General features: G+C 42.3%; 1 protein-coding gene and 1 long non-coding RNA gene across 5 annotated transcripts in view; one reads left to right on the top strand and one right to left on the bottom strand.

Annotated features, from left to right (window-relative positions):
• The window catches only part of dtx1 (deltex 1, E3 ubiquitin ligase), a 39,076-nt gene that overhangs the window by 647 nt on the left and 17,922 nt on the right, over window positions 1–20,507 (top strand). For 3 of the 4 annotated variants that reach the window (XR_009241072.1, XM_058635381.1, XM_058635379.1), the window contains exons 2-3: window positions 255–362; window positions 530–846. Coding sequence is in view for 3 of the 4 variants with exons in the window: in XM_058635381.1 (XP_058491364.1) it covers window positions 588–846 (259 nt within the window). In the remaining variant the exon portion in view is untranslated. Of the gene's footprint in view, window positions 1–254; window positions 847–20,507 lie in introns of all 4 variants that reach the window. The other variant, XM_058635380.1, reaches the window with a different exon arrangement.
• LOC131463603 (uncharacterized) overlaps window positions 2,114–20,507 on the bottom strand; it is a 39,806-nt gene continuing 21,412 nt past the window's right edge. The window contains exons 3-5 of the long non-coding RNA XR_009241073.1: window positions 16,190–16,586; window positions 8,110–8,203; window positions 2,114–2,986 (exon numbers count right to left, since the gene is read on the bottom strand). This is a non-coding gene — a long non-coding RNA (uncharacterized LOC131463603). The remainder of the gene's footprint in view (window positions 2,987–8,109; window positions 8,204–16,189; window positions 16,587–20,507) is intronic.

Raw genomic sequence — 20,507 nt, 5'->3', positions numbered from 1 at the left:
TATTTTTGCTGCTGAAACAGCTCTCGCGCACATAACAACAAGGCTCTTGTGCAATTATTCTGTTGCTACACTTTAGGTTTACACATAATTGCCCTAGAAGAGCAGGCCACTGTGGGACTGTAGCGCAGAGAGCTCGGTAGCTTTATGTAATCTCCTCTGAGACACAGGATCTGACCGCTGAGAAATAAAGAAATGCTCGGGCAATTTACAGCATTTGTGTTTTCTCTGCTCCTCCTCCTCCTCCTCCTCTTTAGAGTGTCTCCTGTCGAACCTGCTGCTGATCTGCTGTGGAGTTCTGAGGCTGCTACAGCATCATCATCACAATAACAACATCATCATCATCATCATCTGCCACGTCAAAGGTGACAAAGACACACGAGGAAGGAGGTGGTTTTAGGAGAAGGACCATGTCCACCATGACTCCAGCAGAGCTTCTTTGCTGATTGAGGACAACCAGAGTGATTTGCTGACTTGAGCTTTTGTGTGTGTGTGTGTGTTTGGGGCTGATGGGAATGTCGCGGCGTGTCAGCTGACTGACAGGGACTCAGCGGTGTTCTAGCCTGGGACACGGCCAGCGGCGGGAGGCAATGGCTCGTCCAGGGTCGGGGTTGCTGGTGCCCGTCAATGGAATGGGGTATCCGCCTCAGAACCTGGCCAGGGTGGTGGTCTGGGAGTGGTTGAACGAGCACGGGCGCTGGAGACCCTACAGTGCGGCCGTGTGTCACCACATAGAGAATGTACTGAAGGGGGATTCCCGAGGCACCGTGGTCCTGGGGCAGGTGGACGCCCAGCTCGCTCCTTACGTCATCGACCTGCAGTCCATGCACCAGTTTCGACAAGACACAGGTAAGAGCTTCCTGTGTGTGCGCTCAGACGACACGGATGAGAAAAATACTGTATGTAAATGTATGAAATCACGTCTTTTGTTTTTTTTTTTTAAATGCAAACATTGAAGCATCTTGGGGCATTTTCAGCACATATACATCATCAAGACAGGACAGGCTTGTCGTTTTCATGCTCAAATGTTTCCAGGGATAGAAAATGTCCAGATTTCTGGGTAAAGATAGCTTGTTGATACCCGAGGTCAGAGGTGAACGAACCACGTCGGTTCAAAATGAAATGACATTTTACAACCAAGGCATGGAGACCAATCACCATCAATGAAAACACAACACTTTCTGATACCACTTCATTAGGTGTCCTGTGTACCTAATAATGTGACCGGCGAGTGTGCGTTATGTAACTTTCATTGAGGATTAATGAGAGTCCTGAGTGTCCCGTCTGCTTTGGCACTCACTCACACGCAGGGTACGAGCCACAGTTTGAGCCGAGAGCTGAAAAACAACAACAAAAAAAAAGCGCTGCTATAAACGCGTTCGTTCGGAAGCGCGTTTACATTCACGCAGCTGCAGGAACGCCGTGACCTTGCCAGAGGTCACCGCGAGGGTTGGAGGGAGCCGTGCGTTCGTGCTCCTCGCTCTTTTCCGCTAATTGCATTCATCCAGTGTTGTTGTTGTTCTCTGGTGAGAATGACAATCACAGAAGTGGCTGCTGATTTAGCTGCTGTACACACACACACACACACTCACACACGGTGTCTAAAAGAGAGAGTGCTTCCAGTGTCACATGATTGATCAAACACACAAATTCTGTTATATATGTCTAAAAAATTGTTGTTTATTTTGTGAACTGAAACTAAATAAAAGTTTAAATGCATTAAACAGTAAAAATATTAGTGATAGTGATACACGGCCATGGTCATACTCTGTTGACTGTTGTTACAAACCGGACCAAGAATGATCCATTATTTGGTTAATTCTAGTAACATATATTATAATATTAAACTATTATTTGGTTTAGGGCTGAAACTAACAATTATCTTAATTTCCTATTTTGTTCTTTAAAGAGCGACTGCGTGACGGTGACAACACGACTGAGGGCTGGTTCGTGGCGTTAGAAGCCATGTGGTCAGGTCTCTGTTGTTCTTCCGCCTCGTCTTCTCGCCTTTAACATAACACAGTAGTAGCGCACGTGTGCGGGTTGACCGCAGGGCCGTTTGTGTTTATCACTCCTCGTCGTGTCTGTGCCCCCCCCCGCCTCCTGTCCCCAAACTTCTGCTCGGCCACAGCCATTTGTGACGATGTTGCACCAAAGCTTATACAAAGGGCTCGGGTGAGGGGTGAGGCGGTTTTAAGGCGGACTGATCTGATTCACAGTAGATGTTTGAAGCTCAGCAGGTCGACAGCAGCAGCCGTTTTACTCTGCTCTGTCGCAGGCTTATGGATTGTCCCTGTGGGGAAACCCCATTTTGTCACGGAGCCAGTGATCTCATCCTGTTTTACAGCAACAGCTGGAAAGTTGAGCATGTTTGTCCCCCGTGTGTGTGTGAGATGGTGCACTCGGCTGTGGTCTTTGGCTTTGTAGGGATGCCCTGCTCTCCTGTGGCTTTGGGAGGAGCTCCTGTGGGCGGGAACCGGGCACAGTTACTCGGACTAATGAGGCAGCGGCTGCAGTTTATCACTGTGGCTCCCTCTAATCAAAGCATCGCGACGACAGCGTATGAACCACATGTTACGCAGCAGAGCCCCGCTCTGTGGAGACAAACCTAAATCACATCTGTATTTTTCGCTGGCATGGGTGTTCCTAATAAAGCGACTGGTCTGTGGTGCTTTTGTATATACAGTACAGTATGAGTATATATGGTGTGGATAAGTAACTGGCTGAAGTCAGGGAGCGCATTGGCTCCTGGCCATGGAGAATCGATCCGATCTCGTCCCCAGAGGTGCGTTTGAACCTCTAAGCACTGCTGTGTGCACTGATCCCCTTTCACTACACCTACTCCTTTAGCAAAACATGTGGGTTTATCTGCCGCTTCCATCATGTGCCAGCGCCTGGGATGCGTCTGATGGATTCCACACTCACTGCAGCGGTTTGATCGCCTCTCCGTGTTCTCCCGTGACGACAGGTGACGCGTACAGAGTGGTCACTGAAGCACAGATGAGAAACGGCTAAATCACACGAGTGAAATCAACACTTACGACACGGACCCAAGACAAATTCACTTTGTAGCAAGTTGTTATTAAAGCGCATTAAGAGGTCAAAAGACACAACAAGAGCGTTGTTGAAATATAGATTTATGTTTATAACGAAGTGTATATCCTTGTGTGTTTATACTGTATATACTCGAAAGGAACAGATGACATTTACTGTGAATGTGGCTCCTTTTGCTGTGACCTTTACACAGATCTTACTGTCAATTATGGGGTTTTGTTTTGTGTTAATCAATGCGCTGTCCTGTTTCGAGGGCTCTTGACTTTGTGACTCATTGCTCGCTTTCATACGATAGATGAACTATCTTCTCATAGCTTAAATACATGGTCCCGCTAAATGGTGAATGATGCTAAAAGACAAAAAAATTAATCCAAACCCTGTTTTTACAATCTAGGCCTGGGCGATAGATCGATGTTATGGATTCATTCGAGTTTTTTGTTGCGGACGATTTAAAAAAATAAAGATTTGTGCTGATAACGATTTAAAAAAGAAAGATTTGAGCTTATAACGATTTAAAAAATAAAGATTTGAGCTATTACGATTTAAAAAATAAAGATTTGAGCTTATAAAAATTTAAAAAAATAAAGATTTGAGCTTATAACGATTTAAAAAAGAAAGATTTGAGCTTATAACGATTTAAAAAAATAAAGATTTGAGCTATCACGATTTGAAAAATAAAGATTTGAGCTTATAACGATTTAAAAATAATGATTTGAGCTTATAACGATTTAAAAAAATAAAGATTTGTGCTTATAACGATTTAAAAATAACGATTTGTGCTTATAATGATTTGAAAATAACGATTTGTGCTTATAACGATTTAAAAATAACGATTTGTGCTTATAATGATTTGAAAAATAAAGATTTGAGCTTATAACGATTTAAAAAATAAAGATTTGAGCTTATAATGATTTAAAAATAACGATTTGAGCTCATAACGATTTAAAAAATAACAATTTGTGCTTATAACGATATAAAAATAACGATTTGAGCTTATAATGATTTTAAAAAATAAAGATTTGAGCTTATAACGATTTAAAAAAATAAAGATTTGAGCTTATAACGATTTAAAAAATAAAGATTTGAGCTTATAACGATTTAAAAATAACGATTTGAGCTTATAACGATTAAAAAAATACCAATTTGTGCTTATAACAATAAAAATAAATAACAATTTGTGCTTATAAGGATTTAAAAAATAAAAAGAATTGAGTTTTTTCTCATCTTCCTACGGTGCACCTTTTGCCCCCAGGAGCTTCTGTACTACACCCAAGTGTGGTCGACAAGGGTTCGACAAGGGACTTTTTTTAATTTTTACTGCCTAACCCTGTCTTTTTTGTCCTAACCCTAACCTCAGTAACACCTGTGCGTATTCGAGTTGAAAAATACTGCTTTACTTTAGGTATACTTTAGGTCGTATTCAGGGGTTGGAAAGAACGACCCATAGTTATGTTTCAGCTGAAGGACAGGTTGAACAAACTCCCGTTACAAAGCAGCGCACTGTGGTGTGGAATCATTTGGCCAAGGATTCCTAAAGATATGGTCCTCATATATACAGTGGAAAAAACTGAATTTATCCACTTACTGAAAAAAAGAAAAAAAAGAAAAATCGGATCTGGTATAAAAAAAAATCGTGGATTTTATTTTCAGGCCCAGCGTAAAACTGAGCTGTAAGGTGAATAAATGTTTTGATTTAAAATCATCTGGTGGACATTCACGGAACTCCAAATGGCACCGGATGTTATCTGCTGGATGAAGACGACTCCATGGGAATATGTGTCAACCCACTACACAATGAATCACCAGCCCAGGCTTAAACAGGGTCTTATAAATACGTCCAGAATGTTGTGTTGTTTTGTGTGTTTTGTGTCTGTGTGCGACTGCAGAGATAACCTCTATCTGTGTCGCTGGAGCAGGGCTTTGTTTGTTTTGGTTCCACAGGCGTGAGAACCCCCTCTCCTCTAGCCTCAGTTCACTGCTCCCTCAAGACAATCGCATTCTCACGTCTGTTTTGTGTTAAAGCGCTGTTGTTGTTGTTGTGGTCTGGATGTGTGTGCGTGTGTGTGTGTGTGCAGTGCCCTGCACACTTGCAGGCACTCGTGCATGTGTGATGCTGCAGGCTGTTTCTGCTTTTATGTGAGAATGTGAGTGCGTGTGTGTGTGGTGCGGTTGTGGTGGTCTGTGGGAGGAGGAACCGGTGAAAAGGATTCCCGCTCTGTACGTGCTAAAGGTCATGCATCAGCTCTGACTGTGAAATCCCACTCGCGTCAGAAGACACAGAATGAGCAAAGAGTGGAGCCACGGAGCCTCTGGACTCTGGGTTTAGAATAGAAATATCCAAGAAACTCAACTAGAAATAGAAATAAGACGGAAGCAGTTTGACGCCTCAACAGCGCGTGTTCCGCTTTTTATATTTACATCTTTCCACAAGTGAAACATGTACATCTGTAACACTGCGACTAATGTACTGCAGTATTTTATGTCTTAAATGGCTTAGATCAGGGGTGTCAAACTCAAATGACCTGGGGGCCAATGAGCATCTAGTCTGGTCAAGAGGGGGCTGGTCTAGAGAAAAAAAAGTGTTCTGTAGCAGGGAGGGCAATATAAGATATTCATGATGATATGAGACAGAATTTCAAAGTAAAAGAGCTGGTTTTGATATTAAATTGTGTATACTTCACAATAAAACCCTATTTATGATAAATAGATGGAAAATGTACCTGTTTACACATCACAGACTCACGTCTACATAAGATCATCATACTCCTTCCTTATTCTAGTATGACCTTATTTGGAATAAGGCCATTAGAAAATGTTGTTTCAGGTTAAAAATAAGAATATATTGTCATATGACTGAGAGTCGATCTGTGAAACAAAGGCTTTTTGGTAATTAGCATAGTTAGCCGGTCAATAAGTGTCTTTAGTAGAATCAAAATGGAGCCTAGCCAAAGCGATGCTAAGGTGTCATTGTGCTCAGAGGTACATTATGGCTGCGACCAGCTGGCTGGATTCCACACCAGCGTCGGGCAGGAAAGGGATTGGTGCAGCGAAGCTGTGGAACAGGGGGGGAGGAAAGGGGAGGAGGAGTAGGAGGGAAGGAGGGCACCAGCAGAGGTGAGGAGAGAGAGAGGAACAGAAGGTGAGGTGGAGCGTTCTCCTGATGGAAAGTGACAGTGAGTGTGGAGGGAGGGATTATGCTGGAGAGACCCCCTGCTCCTGCGTCTTTCACTGCCAAGGTGTTGTCGCGCTAATTATGAATTAATCTGGCCATAAGTAAATATTCTGGATTAGACACACAGGTGCATATACCTTTGTTTGTTATTACAGTGTATAAATAACAATAGCATCTCCACCAATGAGTGCCAGTTTACCAGCTTACCGTGATGTAAACCCTGATCTTTCACTGCAGGGTGTGTAGGTAAACAGCATGGCGTCATAGTATAGAGAGACTGCCAATACAGTCAATGAAGAAGAATGTGACACGGTAAGCAAAGGGTAACACTGACGGGTAACTATGGAAACTTGATGCGAGGAAGTCCAACAGTGCTCACACCTGTTGAGTACACATGTGCACACCGACGGTATGAATGCAGCTTTAGGGACTCGCATGCACGCTCTCCACAGTGAGCGACGGTCCGCGTTATCCTTAATATGCGACCGCGATGAGCAGACTGTGCAGCCGCCAGTGTCGGCGACAGCTGCGTCGCAGCCCGACTTCTAATCCGGCGACTCGCCGCTTTAACTTTTAAAGTGAATATCTTATGCCTTCGTCGGCGAGTGCCGCTTTAAAGGCTGCACTCTGAACAGCAGCCTGCTCACTGAGCCGGTGAGAGAGTGATGTCTGCCTCGACTGAGCAGCTGCCACTGCTGGAATGAGAAGAAGGAATGGTGGCAGGGCTGTTCACTGGGAGATCTTTTATATTATCAGTATCTTCACACTCATCTTGTTTGCTCTTGTGTGTCCCGGGCATTTTGGTTCACAATGATGTCACATGGTGTGTGTAATGAGTGTGTACCTTTTGTAGCAGGACGTGGCATCTCTGTGTGTGTGTGTGGTGTAACATTTACTGAAACGATGAGTGAGATTAAAACTGCAATGATGCAACTCGGGCTAACCCACGTTTGTAGTGAGCCAAGCTCAGGGCTCCTTTGATCAGTCTCAGCGAACACAGAGCAGCGCAGTGCGGAGCTCTCTGTCCTCGCCTCAGCACTTTCACTCATTTCACACACACTTTCCAGACTGTAGCACAGCAAAGGTTTGGGGAAAAGCAGGTGAAACTGTCACTCGTTGACTTTAAGCTGCTGTGAAGGTCTTAAAAAGGTCTTAAAAAATTATCTGTAAAATATACTCATATTATACATGTTTGTGTTTCTATAGAAAAACAACAAAAACGACAACTCTGACATTTCCAGTTAAAAAGGAAACCAGCACAGGTCAACAGCATGTTAATGATATTCCCATTAGTAACTCATTAGTAAATGCTAGCACGCTAACAGGCTAAACTAGCATGACGGCAAAGACCAGCCCTGTAATAAACAAATACACACGTTGTTAATGTTTCTCTGCAACTATGAGTATATTTATGCAGGAAAAAAAAAGAATATTTAAACATCTCAAACATTTGTTGCTACTCTAATCAAAAATATCCCTCATTGACCTGTTTTATTGATAAATTTAAACAGTTTGGATGTTTTCTGCAGCGTATAATCCACCATATTTGGAGAAAAGCCATAAAATAATACTACTTATACTAATAATAATAATAACATTATTATCTACAGATATCATGGTTCAGGCAGTACGTACATGATGTGAGGATTTAGCCCAAAGTGCATCTGTTCCTATGTGAATAATCTTGGGGAATAATATTCCGCACTTTTCCCCATTTTCTGATATTAATCAGTGGCATTTTTTTTTGAAGTCAGTGGTTTGGTTGAGTTGCCTCAAACGGTAATTTGATAATGAAATCACGTGGATCAAAACACACGCACGCACGTTCATCACGAGTTCACATTCACAATCTGCTTATTTTTACTCAAGCAAAAATAATCACTTACTTTGATCTTCTGTTGCTCACAAGGATTGAAATAAACGAGAGTGTCTTCTTCTTTCTCTGTGTCGCCTGTGGCTGTTCGACGCGAGGAGGGGATTCTGTAAACAAAAGAAAAGAACAAGCGTTTTCTTTCTTCAGTGCAGACTTATAGATGTGTGTTGATACGTCGTTTGCGCGCAGTCAGAGACATTTTAGGGTTCTCAGGTTGAAATAAGGAGATGCTAATCACTAAAAACTTCATAAGTGAAGCAAAGGTATTATACTGTAAAAAATTTTAAAAATAATAGCATAGCAAAGTGCATCAGCTGAAGGGAGAACGTGAAGCTTCCTGCCGATATAAAAGTGTCAAAAATCCTCATTAATGTGATGGATATGGTGCTTTCTCTGAAGTAAAAATGCAGAAAATCTTTTTAATTTCACTCCAAGCATTAACGATTCAAAACCTCCACAGAAATGATGACCCCATTTTTTCCTTCTTCTTTTCCATGTAACCACGACATAACCTTTATTTGGTTTGTTGTTATTACCATGACAACAGAGGCCTTGCCTTCCTGTCTGTCTGTCATATGCTCCTAACGGTCACATCCTGTAGGAACAAAATCACTTGTGGAGGACTTGTTGGCTGTTGGACGTCCGTGATGAATTCTCTATGCGATGTAACAATCTGTGAAAGTGCATTTTTGAGACGAGGGGGGACTTTAAATGGACACACCGGTGTTTTGTGAAATATCTCTCACCCATGCTGGGTTGAAATGTGGCCGCGCGGCGGTGAATTACTGCCAAAAACAGCGGAGACGAAGAGTCGAAGCACAAAACGTGTAATCTAGTTCTCTCTGCCGTACAGAATCATGATCACCGTTGAATACAGTGACAGTTTTGTACCACTGTCACTGGACGCGCTCACAAACCCACCCTTACCAAAGTGAATTTAAAGGTTGACGCTCATCTGCAGATAAGCAGATGAATTATTTATCTATCGTGTGAATTATGTAAGTGTCCTACAGCTATTAAAACCTGATTAGCATCAAGTCGGCGGCATGGACTGCTCCCGCACTGTAAACATTATCACGCGAGTCTCTGGGGCAGCAGCAGGGGTCAGCCTTTAATGCACAGTTTCCCATGACAACGACACCATGTCTTATTTCTGCTGTTTCCCTTTCCTCCTCCTTTAACACACCGGAGCTGGTGGCTCGGGATAAGTGGAATTGTAAAAATAGTGACTTGTGTTGTGACTTAAATCTCGATTGAGCCACTTTTGGACCAATATCCGTAGATTCATCAAAAGCCTAAATATCACATAAATAATGAAGTGCAGGTTGTAAAGAGATATATGAACCATCAATGCCTCAGGACCAGAATGTCAGTGGTGCACGTGTCAGCTGTTATCTTAAATTTAAATTTACATTCTGTACAGAATTTAACTGTACTTATTTATCATATTGTATCTTATTATCATATTGATCATGTTTGTAAGGGGTATTTTATTAGATTTTACTATATTTATATACATATATATACACACACACATATATATATATATACACACACACACACACATATATACACATACACACACATATATACATACATATATATACACATATACATATATACACATATATATACATATATAAACACATATACATACATATATACACATATACATACGTACATACATACATACATACATATATATATATATACACATACATACATATATATATATATATATATATATATATATATATATATATATATATACATACATACATACATACATACATACATACATATATATATATATATATATACATACATACATACATACATACATATATATATATATATATAAAAATTCTAAATCTCTTTTGAAAATCCAGTTTAAGATATAAAAATGTGTGTGGATTCTTTTCGCGGTATGAAAACAGAAGATGCGATTGTGTTTCAGCGTGGATTAAACAACAATGTCCAAATTCCCTGGGAAAGTCGACTATATTTTGTGTTTGTTAAGTTTCTCACGGTGTACGTCGGATAAAACCTTCATCTGGCAGCGGGGCGGCCTGTTGCCCTCTGACCTTGTTACGGCTGACCAGCGTGGTCTGACACAGCGACGGTAATATAAGCAGACGTTTCCTCTGATAAGACCTGACTCCATCAGACAGCTGTGAAGTAGGTTACAAAAGCCTGTCTCAGCAAAACTCCTTTTACTGCACGCCGTTTGTCCCAATGAGTCAGACTCCCTTCATTTGTCAGATGTAATATTCCGAGCGAGTTCCCCCCCCCCACACTTGAGACGAGCCCTGATGGTACAATGAAAGATGAAGTGGTGATCATGTGGGGGAAAACACCCTCTTCTGCTTTTCTATGGTAACTTCACATGAAGTCCAGTGAGTGGGAAGTTTACGGGTGTCATTAATCCTCCATCCAGTCATGTAGCAGTTAGTGTTGCATGCATTGCGTGGCAAAGGTCAACTGCTGCGAGCTGTTCCTCAAAGTCTGCAGTGACGCGGTGCGGCCATCAATCAAGGTGTGTGCTGAGCACACAAAATGGTGTCTCTGATGTACACACTGTGGTTGCCGTGTGTATCTTGTTGTCATAGATAAATGCTGCACCGTGCACGCATGTGTGTGTGTGTGTACTTTGTATCACTTTCTCCTGCTGATGAAGGTCTGCTATGAAGCAAAATCACAAATATATCAGTACTAGCACTGATATAAATACATACAGTATTTATGGGTTCCTTCTGAAGACAATCAGGAAAGAAGAGTAAGGGTCAAAAAGAGAACTAAGGGTCAAAAAGAGCTCCATGTGAATGGGCGTCTTTGGTAAAAATGAGCCTGCTTCTTACTTCTTTTTACGTTTTCTTGATGAGTCTGTGGGTTGGGCTAATCCAAAATAGTGAAAACAAGGGGGGTGTTCTCTGAAGACACGCTGTTACCTGTGAAAACACCCCCATTAGCACTTGGTACTTTCCTCCTGATGAAATTAACCATAGACTGTATGAAATTAACATGGCAAAAAAAATCCAATATTCTTATGTTGAAGGTTAAAATTGATGTAACCATTGGTTAATTATAATTGGGTCAGTTTTTCCTCATTGTTCTCTGTTTAAGTAATATCACTTGATCAAGCCTATTCTAAAATTCCACACTACAAAATATGTAATTAAAGTATGTATGATTCGTGCCAATATCGTATCGGCTCGATATCGGTATCGGCCAATACTCAAGGCTGCAATATCGCTATCGTATCGGAAGTGAAAAAGTTGTATCGGCACGTCCCGAGAAATTGTGGTTAAATTGTCACTCATTTTATCTGTATGTGATAATTGCAATCAGCGAGTTGCTTGCTGGTCCATCTCTCCATTCAGTTTGTTTTTCTGTGACATAAAGGTCAACTGGAAACTGATTCAATACGCACTTGCTTATAGAAAGATACAGCACCACCTATGGAGGCGGAGTCAGACGCACGCGGCCAATAAATTGACTTTCTCAGACTCAGCAAGTTGTCCCAGTTGTCTCGGAGTGTCTTTCAGTTTGGAGATTTCACCTGCTCGTGTTGCCACTTAGATCATTTTGCGGTAAACTGTGCAAACTCAATACTTGTGAAAAATGTATAGATGTGGTAAATGCATATAAAAACCTCAGAAACTTCCTCAATGACGGTCTACTCAGATTCAGAAATTGGTGTAAAGATGACATGAAATGACAAACAGTTAATTATTAATATGAATGTAATGACCTTGAGCGTCTTTACAGGAAACAGCTGCATGAGCTGAGAGGACAAATGTGCTTATCATTCAACTCATTGTACAAGTAATAATTATTGTAACTTATCTTTGTTCTCAGAATTGTGCATTAAACCCCTGTTTTTACTGATTACTCTCATGCAGTTTATTAAAAGTTCTAATTTATGGGCTGATCAATGAGTCAGTGTGCAGATGTTAAACATTTCACACTGCAGATTTTAATATTTATTTATTGCTTTTTTGATGTATTTATCTACTGTGCCGTGTTCCCTGACCGTACACAGCAGCACATAATAAAAGAGCACTTTGCGGCACGCGGGGATAAGAAGTCGTACGCCGGCAGCTTTCGGAGGTGGAAAGAAACGTTGAAATAAAAATAATAAGCCTCCGATGTGCACAAGAGATAAATTAAAAAGTGTCACAACCCAGAATGCACCCAGTTTTACCTAGAACTGTTGTTCTAGAACCCTGTCAGTTGACGACAAACCTGTTCTACTATAACCCTGACACTGTGTGTGTGTTGCCTCCTACTCCTTTGCCCTTGCAACGGCATGGCGCTGACACACAACAAGCGTCCTACTGGACATGATGAGGCTGAAGTGCTGTGTGAAGTAGCTGCTGCTGCTGCTGCTGCTGCTGCTGCTGCTGCTGCTGCTGCTGCTGCTGCGTGCACACGTTCACCCTCTTGGACGTGTTCCACTTTGGCCGTTCACACACTCACATGTGCTTAAAGTGACGAGTGCACGCACTGTTGATGAGCGTGAGTCAGAGCTGAAGCTCGGGACAGTTACGACAGTCCCAGAGTTGGAAGGTTGTTTCAGGGTCTGTTGCTTCACTGCAGCACAGGAGCTGGCAGGTAGACAAGGCTGTAACTTCATTTGCTTAAGAATTTCTTCCTTTTTGGTGCGCGTTAGCCCCAGTAATTGCAAACTCTGCACAAGTGCATGTTAACTGGCCCGCTCCCCATGCTACAGTGTGGGAGAGCGTTAGAGGAGCCGAGGACGAGGATGAGGATGAGGATGGTTGCAGTGGGAGTTCTGCCACTTTTCCTCACCACTTTGTCTTGCTGGCAGCGAAACTGTATTAGTTGGAGCATTTTTTTTTACTGCAGTATAAACTTTCTCGGCTCAAGCAGAAATGAGACATCTCCTTTTTTTTTTATTGTTGTTTGGCATTAAACCTCACTCATCACCTTCAGAATCTTCTCTCTGCCTCCTTACATGCTCACATTGCGTTTCCTCTTCTTTTTCTCCCCCTTCCCCCCGTCTGGCCCTGCTCCATCCCTCAGTCTGCACCCTCCATCTTCATTCCCTTCTCCCTCCTCCTACCTTTCCTCCCTCCCTTCCTTCTATCTTCTTTTCTTTTACTCCTTTCCTCGTTCCATCTGCCTTCTTGCATGCTTTTCAATGCATTGTCTCTTCCCCCCCCCCGATCAGCGGCAGCTCCTCGGCTTTTGTTCATCCATCACATTTGCCTACAAAGAGACAACAAGGACGCTTAAGGGAATCCAAGTCACTATTCACGACTGTAGCTTGTTACAAAGAACTGCATTCTGGGAAAAATGAGCACGTCTAGAAAATGAGCTTTGATGTGTGATTTTTGAGAAGCCGTGATATTGTAACACATAATACTGTTAAAGCGGCTTAATGCCAGACTGTCATCCTCATTACTATGGTCTGTGATCTCGCCGTGTTCGTTAATGACCAGATAATGCTCTTACAGATCTCTCACACTTTGATGCACAGGTGTGACAAGATCTTTTAAGCAGCAGAGGTTTTTACACACGTTGAAATTAAAACTTTAGACAGATGTTTTTCTTTTTTTTTTTATGATGAATTTTTAACTGCTCACACTCAGCAGTATTATTCTCTTTCTTCATCACCTCTAATCGGCAGCTTGGGTTTAAGGCCTTTTTTTGGAAGATGAAAGGCTTTTTTTTTTATTCAAGCTGTGCTCTGGAGTTCATGTGAAAACATCAAATGCAGCTGCAATTATTTTATTTCCCCCCCATATATTGGAGAATTGATTAGCATATTTATCACTTGTTCTACATTTCTATGGAAGGCGTTTTGAAGGCTGCACGACGTTACTTGTAACTGTAAAAAATGAACGAGAAGTAAGACGCCTGTTAACTGTAAAGTGTCCTGCTTATTATGTAACTGTTCACCATCACTTGAGGCTGAGTCCCAATCCAGCTTCTCCTAAACCCTTTACATCGAGGTGTCAAACTGGTGGCCCCCCAATCCAGTACATGCAGACCACCAATTGCTATCTTTTTATAATGAAAACATGACCTCTTCTTCCTCTGAAGTTTAAACACAGTGAGGTGATAGAATATCGTCAGAATATAATTCTAAATGTATTTGCTATAAAAGTAATATGACATTATTTAGTTGTTTTTGCATCATAAATATGTTATTATTGTGTTATTATGTGTCATGTTATTAATCTTTTTTTTTTTAATGTCCAACCACTGGTTTTTTTTCCCCACTTTGTTCCCATATTGACCAGACTAGATGCTCATTGGCCCCCAGGTCATTTGAGTTTGACACCCCTGCTTTACATGGACTAGAGCAGGGCTGTCATACTCAAATGACCTGGGGGCCAATGAGCGTCTAGTCTGGTCAAGAGGGGGACGGTCTAGAGAAAAAAAAAGTGTTCCGTAGCGGGGTGGGCAATATAAGATATTCATGATGATATGAGACAGAATTTCAAAGTAAAAGTCCTTGTTTTGATATAAAATTGCGTCTACTTCACAATAAAAACCTATTTATGATAAATAGATGAAAAATTTAGCAAATCATGACGAGGATAACTTTTATTAAAACAGCTTAAATGTATGTAATTTAATGTTGAGTGTAACACATTTAATAAAGCAATAATTACAACCAAATGTCTTATTACTAAATAAATAGAAATATTGCTAGCTAATTCATTTTGTGGTGGGCGGGCCACATGTAATCGATTAAAGGGCCGCATGTGGCCCGCAGGCCGCCAGTTTGACACCCATGAACTAGAGGGAGCTGTCGGACGTTATCAAAAGCCCCTTTTCCACCTCTGGTCCCAGCTCGCCTCGTGCCAGCTCAGTTGAGGTTGGTTTTCCACTACAAAATTAAAACCTACACAACGTCCAAAAGTAAAAAACTGTCCCTTTAAAAGTGCTAAAGACTTTCTGTGAATACGACTGGGCGTAAACTTTCTTTAAATGAACAGGTTGTCCATTTATTTGTAAGGTTTTCCACTGTGAAGTGAATAAAAATGAACTATTTTGATAATCGGTTTGAAGCTATTTTCATGATTAAAACAAGATTTCCAATTATTTAAGCTTCTTAAATGTGAATATTTCCTTCATTTCTTTCCTCTGGTTAACAAAGAAATCATTAAAAGTGAATCATTTTGGTTTGTGGACCAAACAAGACATTTGAGGACATCATCATTTCCAGCTTTGACGAACACCGACCAACATTTTTTTTAAGGCTTTTCTGATATTTTATGGACCAAACGATAAATCGAGAAAATAATCGACAGATTAATCGGTTATGAAAATAATCGTTAGTTGCATCTCTACTAATTATTAGAGATTTTGTTTTGGGGGAAAGTTTCTAGCACCTAAAATATATTACCTGACTTGGTGTTGAGCCTAGCTGGTGGTGGTGTGAGCGAGAAGTCAGAGGAGACCTTGTATCGAACATGAACAGTTTCTCATCGATCAACTAAGCTTGCCTGTAGCTTTCGTAGCTTGCCCTTTTCCTATGAGCAGCCATGTTGTGTCACGCTGGCATTTTCCAGATTGCTCACAGTGATGATCGTGATTGTAAAGTGGTTTCTCGTGTTCACATGCACTCGTGTTGCAAAATCATCCTTCGAGGCCTTGGCGTGAGCCTGGCGAGCGCTTCCAAAGCTGCTGACCTTGGGCAATGCCGTGCTATAACAGTGTGTATCATACAGTAGTAAGTTTCCTATTGTGACTAATTGTGTTGACTAAGTGCAGCGTTGTTGTCGTCAAGGTTAATTGTTACATTTCTTTAAATGTGCAGGTCTATTTTGTGACGTTTTCTACAAACCCTGCTGTGTTTTAGTCACTTCTGCTTAAGTTAGCTGTTTTCTTTGTTTCCTGGAATGACTTTGAATAGTAGAGGTGAGTGTGTGTGTGTGTGTGTGTGTGAGAGAGAGAAGCAGTGCAACAACAACATAAAAGGTTTCCTGGTAAAGTAAAGGGTTAGAGTAGAATGAGATCAGTGTTGTGGTGACACTTGTGTGACACTTATGACTGCCTTCTGAAAGGTTTCACTTCATTAGTCAGTTTACATTTAGCGTTAGACATACCGATCTTACCTGTGTTAGAATACTCGTCTTCATCGTTGCCGAGTTGGCTCATTAGAAGCGAGTTTGGGCTTGTTTTTTCTGTTAGTGTGAACCGTAGCTGCATATTTGGGCTTTGTTCCCGGCTCCATGAGGTTGATCCTTTCTCCCTTTCTCCCATACAGACAGGTGACAGCATTTTTTTTTTCTGCTTCTGATTGGCTCTGACCCTGATGGCAACGAGTATGAGCCAATCAGAGCGAGAGTAGGTTGGAGGAGGGTTTGTTTTGTTTAGTTTTTCCCGGCTGGGGAAAACTTGAATGATAATCAGATGGAGGAGAGTGGGATGTTCTACAGTCCCTGTTCGACACTTTCCCACACTTATGTCCTCGCTTCGGTCGCTTTATGCCGTCTGTCTGAAGTCCTGGACCTGAAAGAAAAAAGGAAGATGAGCACATGAACAGCAATAATGCACAGTTGGATTCAGGATTAAATTTGAAATTGATTTTTTATTTGAGAGAGAGAAGTCGCTTGTTTGAGTTTGTTTTCATAGTGTTCCTTGTTTCTCTCGCGAGATCTGGCAACACTGCTCGTCTTTAAGAAAAGAGAACGTGTACCACTAAGCACAGCCATGCAGTAAAACCAAAGTCATCATGTCCAGATCAATTTCTGTAAAGATGACTTTGTATCCTGTGAACTGCTGCCACGTCTTCGGACGAGGAAACCGCACTTAATCACCAAACTCGACTCGAGTACCGTTGACGTCTTAAACCACCAACGCAGGAACCACTTCAGTGATTCTGACGACATGAAGGAGATGAGTGTTGAAAACAGTGTGAAAGTCCCAGTTGACTGGCCGATTGATGAGTCGATACGTTCTGGCTCGACTAAAATTCTGATTGGTCGATTTTTTTTGCCGTGTTAATTTCATGCAGTCTATGGTCAATTTAATTTCGTCAGGAGGAAAGTACCAAGTGCTAATGGGGGTATTTTCAGAGAAGGGGGGTGCCCTTGTTTTCACTATTTTGGATTAGCCCAACCCACTAGAGAGAGATAGATAGAAGAACGTGGATGTTCATTAATCTATTTTGAGCTTTTGATTTCAGGCTACAGTCAGTCCTCCTCTAACATCGGCAGTTTTGAGTGTACGAACGTATCAGAATTGGCATATTTCAATGCTTTAGTCTCATAAATAGTCGATTTTTAGTCGACATTTCGAATTTCTTTGGTTGGATTACAGCGCGAGATACTTCTCACAGTCTAATAAAGTAGGAAAGTAGTAAGTAGAAAGTATTAGCACCAGCAGCCCCACAACCCTCATGTGGAGGATGAAGCGGGGTTTATTCAGCCCTTTAACACCAATACCAGTGTAAACTATTAGATATGAAGGTCATTCTGTATGAATGTGATGTTATTGTCGTCTCTGCCTGTTGTTCTTCATCAGACACCGCAGAGTCGTCGGCTTTAAATCACTGTCAGACACACCATTGAGTTGTCGTGTGATGCTGGACCTGTTACTGGCCTCTCTCCTACTGTAGTTCCTAAGAGGAAAATTGCAACACTGCGTTTTAATAGGTCCAACGGAGCCCCGGGGGAAATTGAAAAGGCTTGTCAATTATAAGGATATATTATAGAGCTCGATCCAGGCATTTCTCATCCACCTTTTCGTCCCGCAGCCACGCGAGGAAGAGCATTAACGACGCGGCGATGTGGGCTCTAATTCGGTGGCACGGAATTCCTGCGCTCTGTCCAAGAGTTAAGTGTTGTGTGTGTGTGAGAGCTGGACAGGCAGCAGTCCGCTGAGTGACAGGATGGAAAATGTGAAGAAAGGCTCAGCGCAGCAGGCTTGGTGAGGAGCCAGCACGGAGACGGTGGAGAGCGAGGGGGAAAGCTGGCGTCGGCAGAAGATGAGAGGAGCGATTGGTGTGGTGTGGTGGGGGAGTGGAGTGGAGTCTGCTGGCACGGCGCTCTCAGGGAAAGGAGATGTAGTCGTGTTCACATCGAACATGTGAACACGACTACATCCTGAGGAATCGCTTCCATGACGACAAAACCTGTCAACAAACCCTGAAGAGCATGAATTCCCCCAGCAGCTGTTAACCTGTTGGTTACACGTCAGGTGTTCGCTCACCAGCAGCTCCCAGTGTAAAACATGCACCAGTGGCCTCAGATTGGTAGATTTGCAGTTACTGCTCCTGGTGTGTCGTGAAGCAGTTTCACCTCTTATATGAGGCGTCACAATTTCAGGGCGCTTTTTACTCACTGTTCTGTTTTGAATTCACATAATCCTCTGGCCTTGTCGTAAAATAACGTGTTGCATTTGGAGGTTTGCATGAAAACATCCACTAAGCATCAGTCTGCCAATCTGTTCCCCATCCCCTGCAGCAGGGACGTTGGGTTTAATGTTGCATGTCCCTCGATTTAAAAGAGCGATTCCGAAAGGCCGTCCTTCACTTCCAGAGAGACACAGCTGTCGCAGACTTTTGCAGCCAAGCTCACCCTGAGCACACCTCTCCACCTGGTGGCACTGGGGTTAGAATCCCACATCGAGGCCTGTTGTGGCAATACATCACACGGCTCCTCCCGCTCGCTAGAGGGGAACCGCACTGGTGTCAGGCAAGGACAGCTTGAGGCTGTTTTTGGGGTGGGGAGGACGAGGGATGAGAGGGGACGGCAGGATAGATGGCTGTCAAACACATACGGGGTCTGAAGGAAGTGGCTAATCTCACTTTAGTTTCCTGTTATAGGAAGAGCATCGAGGGTCACAGGGAGAACACCAGCAGCAACACACGCCACTGCTGCTTATACAGCAATAAATCGAAACTCTGTGTGAGAATTATGATTTGTTATAGTTTAGTTTCTGTTAATGATCATAGTGTTGTACTGGTAAAGTTAATCATAGGCATTAATATTTAGGTTTGAGAGAGAAAGGAACACAGACGTTTACAGACGGATTATCCAGTTTATCTAGTTTCTTTCCCCCCAAAATGCAACCGTTACTACTTGTAATTGTTAAGTAAGTATATGGTTTCACACACTTGGGGTTAAATACATCGTAAAAATATCAGTTATGTGAGATGTGGAAACATCTGAGGTAAGAAAAGTAAAGCTGCCGTCGGCGATGTTGTCTTTTGGATCACTTTCTAATTCTTCCTTCAGAACGGTGTGGAACAATGAAGCCTGGTCTGGCTTGATGACGTTAGCTGCATCATCTACAGCACAGGCGAGACGTCATACGATCAGCAGGACACCGTGTTGCCTGCTGATCAATTGACAGAAGAAGATTGGACACAGAAAACACTGCTGTGTGCAGACGTTATGTTAAAGTGACTGCCTTCCCTCTTCTCGCTGTCGTAATGCATGGTGTATTTATAAATGGCAGGGTCGTGGTATTGGTATTTTGAACAATAACTCAACCAATCGAAAGATTGCAGTGTGAATAGATCCTCAGTGCAACAGGTTTGGTTATTTTTGGAGCCATCACAACTTTTCACAATCAAAATGCACGGCACGGCACGGCACGGCACTGTTCGGCTTGATTTTTGTGCCGGACGTCACAGGAAGTGGCCGGCAGAGCGGGTACTTAAAAATTACTATGCTAGTGGAAACGCAACTTAACCGGGCGAGTAGAGCCAGTGGAAACACGCCATAAGAGAACTGTGTTACTGAAACATCCCAGATCACTGAAATCTGTCGGAATACAGAACTATTAAATATGGATATTGAAGTTTTCCACTGACAGCAGCTTTAAGGCCAAATATGGACATATTATGTTTTACTTTTCCATCTGTTTTATGCTTTGTTCAGAGTTATATGTCATTTAAAACCAAACATGTCTGGGGCCATTTTTCCTGTCAGTGCTGTGGCTCTTTATTTTTTTTCCCTCCCTTCATCTCGATGGGTAAAGGCGATCCAGGTTGTGAGGAGCCGTTACTCGTATTGATCGTGGCCAGGAACACACAGCCGCACTCAGAGTGTTACATTTAATATCATCCCCACAGGAGACGGTGATAAAGGTTTCAACCATCACCGTCCACTGTTGATCAGAGAATATTTAGAACCTTAAATCAAATTTAGATAAGACGCATGTGTGCAGACAGGCGTGGATGCAACTGGTAAAGAAAGGTTTGGATGACTGAAGATGAGAGATGCAGGCAGCTGTGTGTGCGTGTTTGTGTGAGAGTGTGTGTGTGTGTGTGTGTGTGCTCTAAGTGAAATTAACCATCAAGTTGAGTCCTTTAGCAGCCGTCTGCAGCAGGGACTCAAGGTCAAACTTGCTGATTCTGCTGATGCATTTTATTCTACGAAGCCAACACCAGGCTGCTGGGTGAGGGCCGGGTTACTGCCGCCG

This window comes from Solea solea, chromosome 8, assembly GCF_958295425.1.
Source record: "Solea solea chromosome 8, fSolSol10.1, whole genome shotgun sequence".
NCBI classification, from domain to species: domain Eukaryota; kingdom Metazoa; phylum Chordata; class Actinopteri; order Pleuronectiformes; family Soleidae; genus Solea; species Solea solea.
Note: the sequence above shows the minus strand (reverse complement) of the source record. Positions and strands in the feature narration are given on the sequence as shown.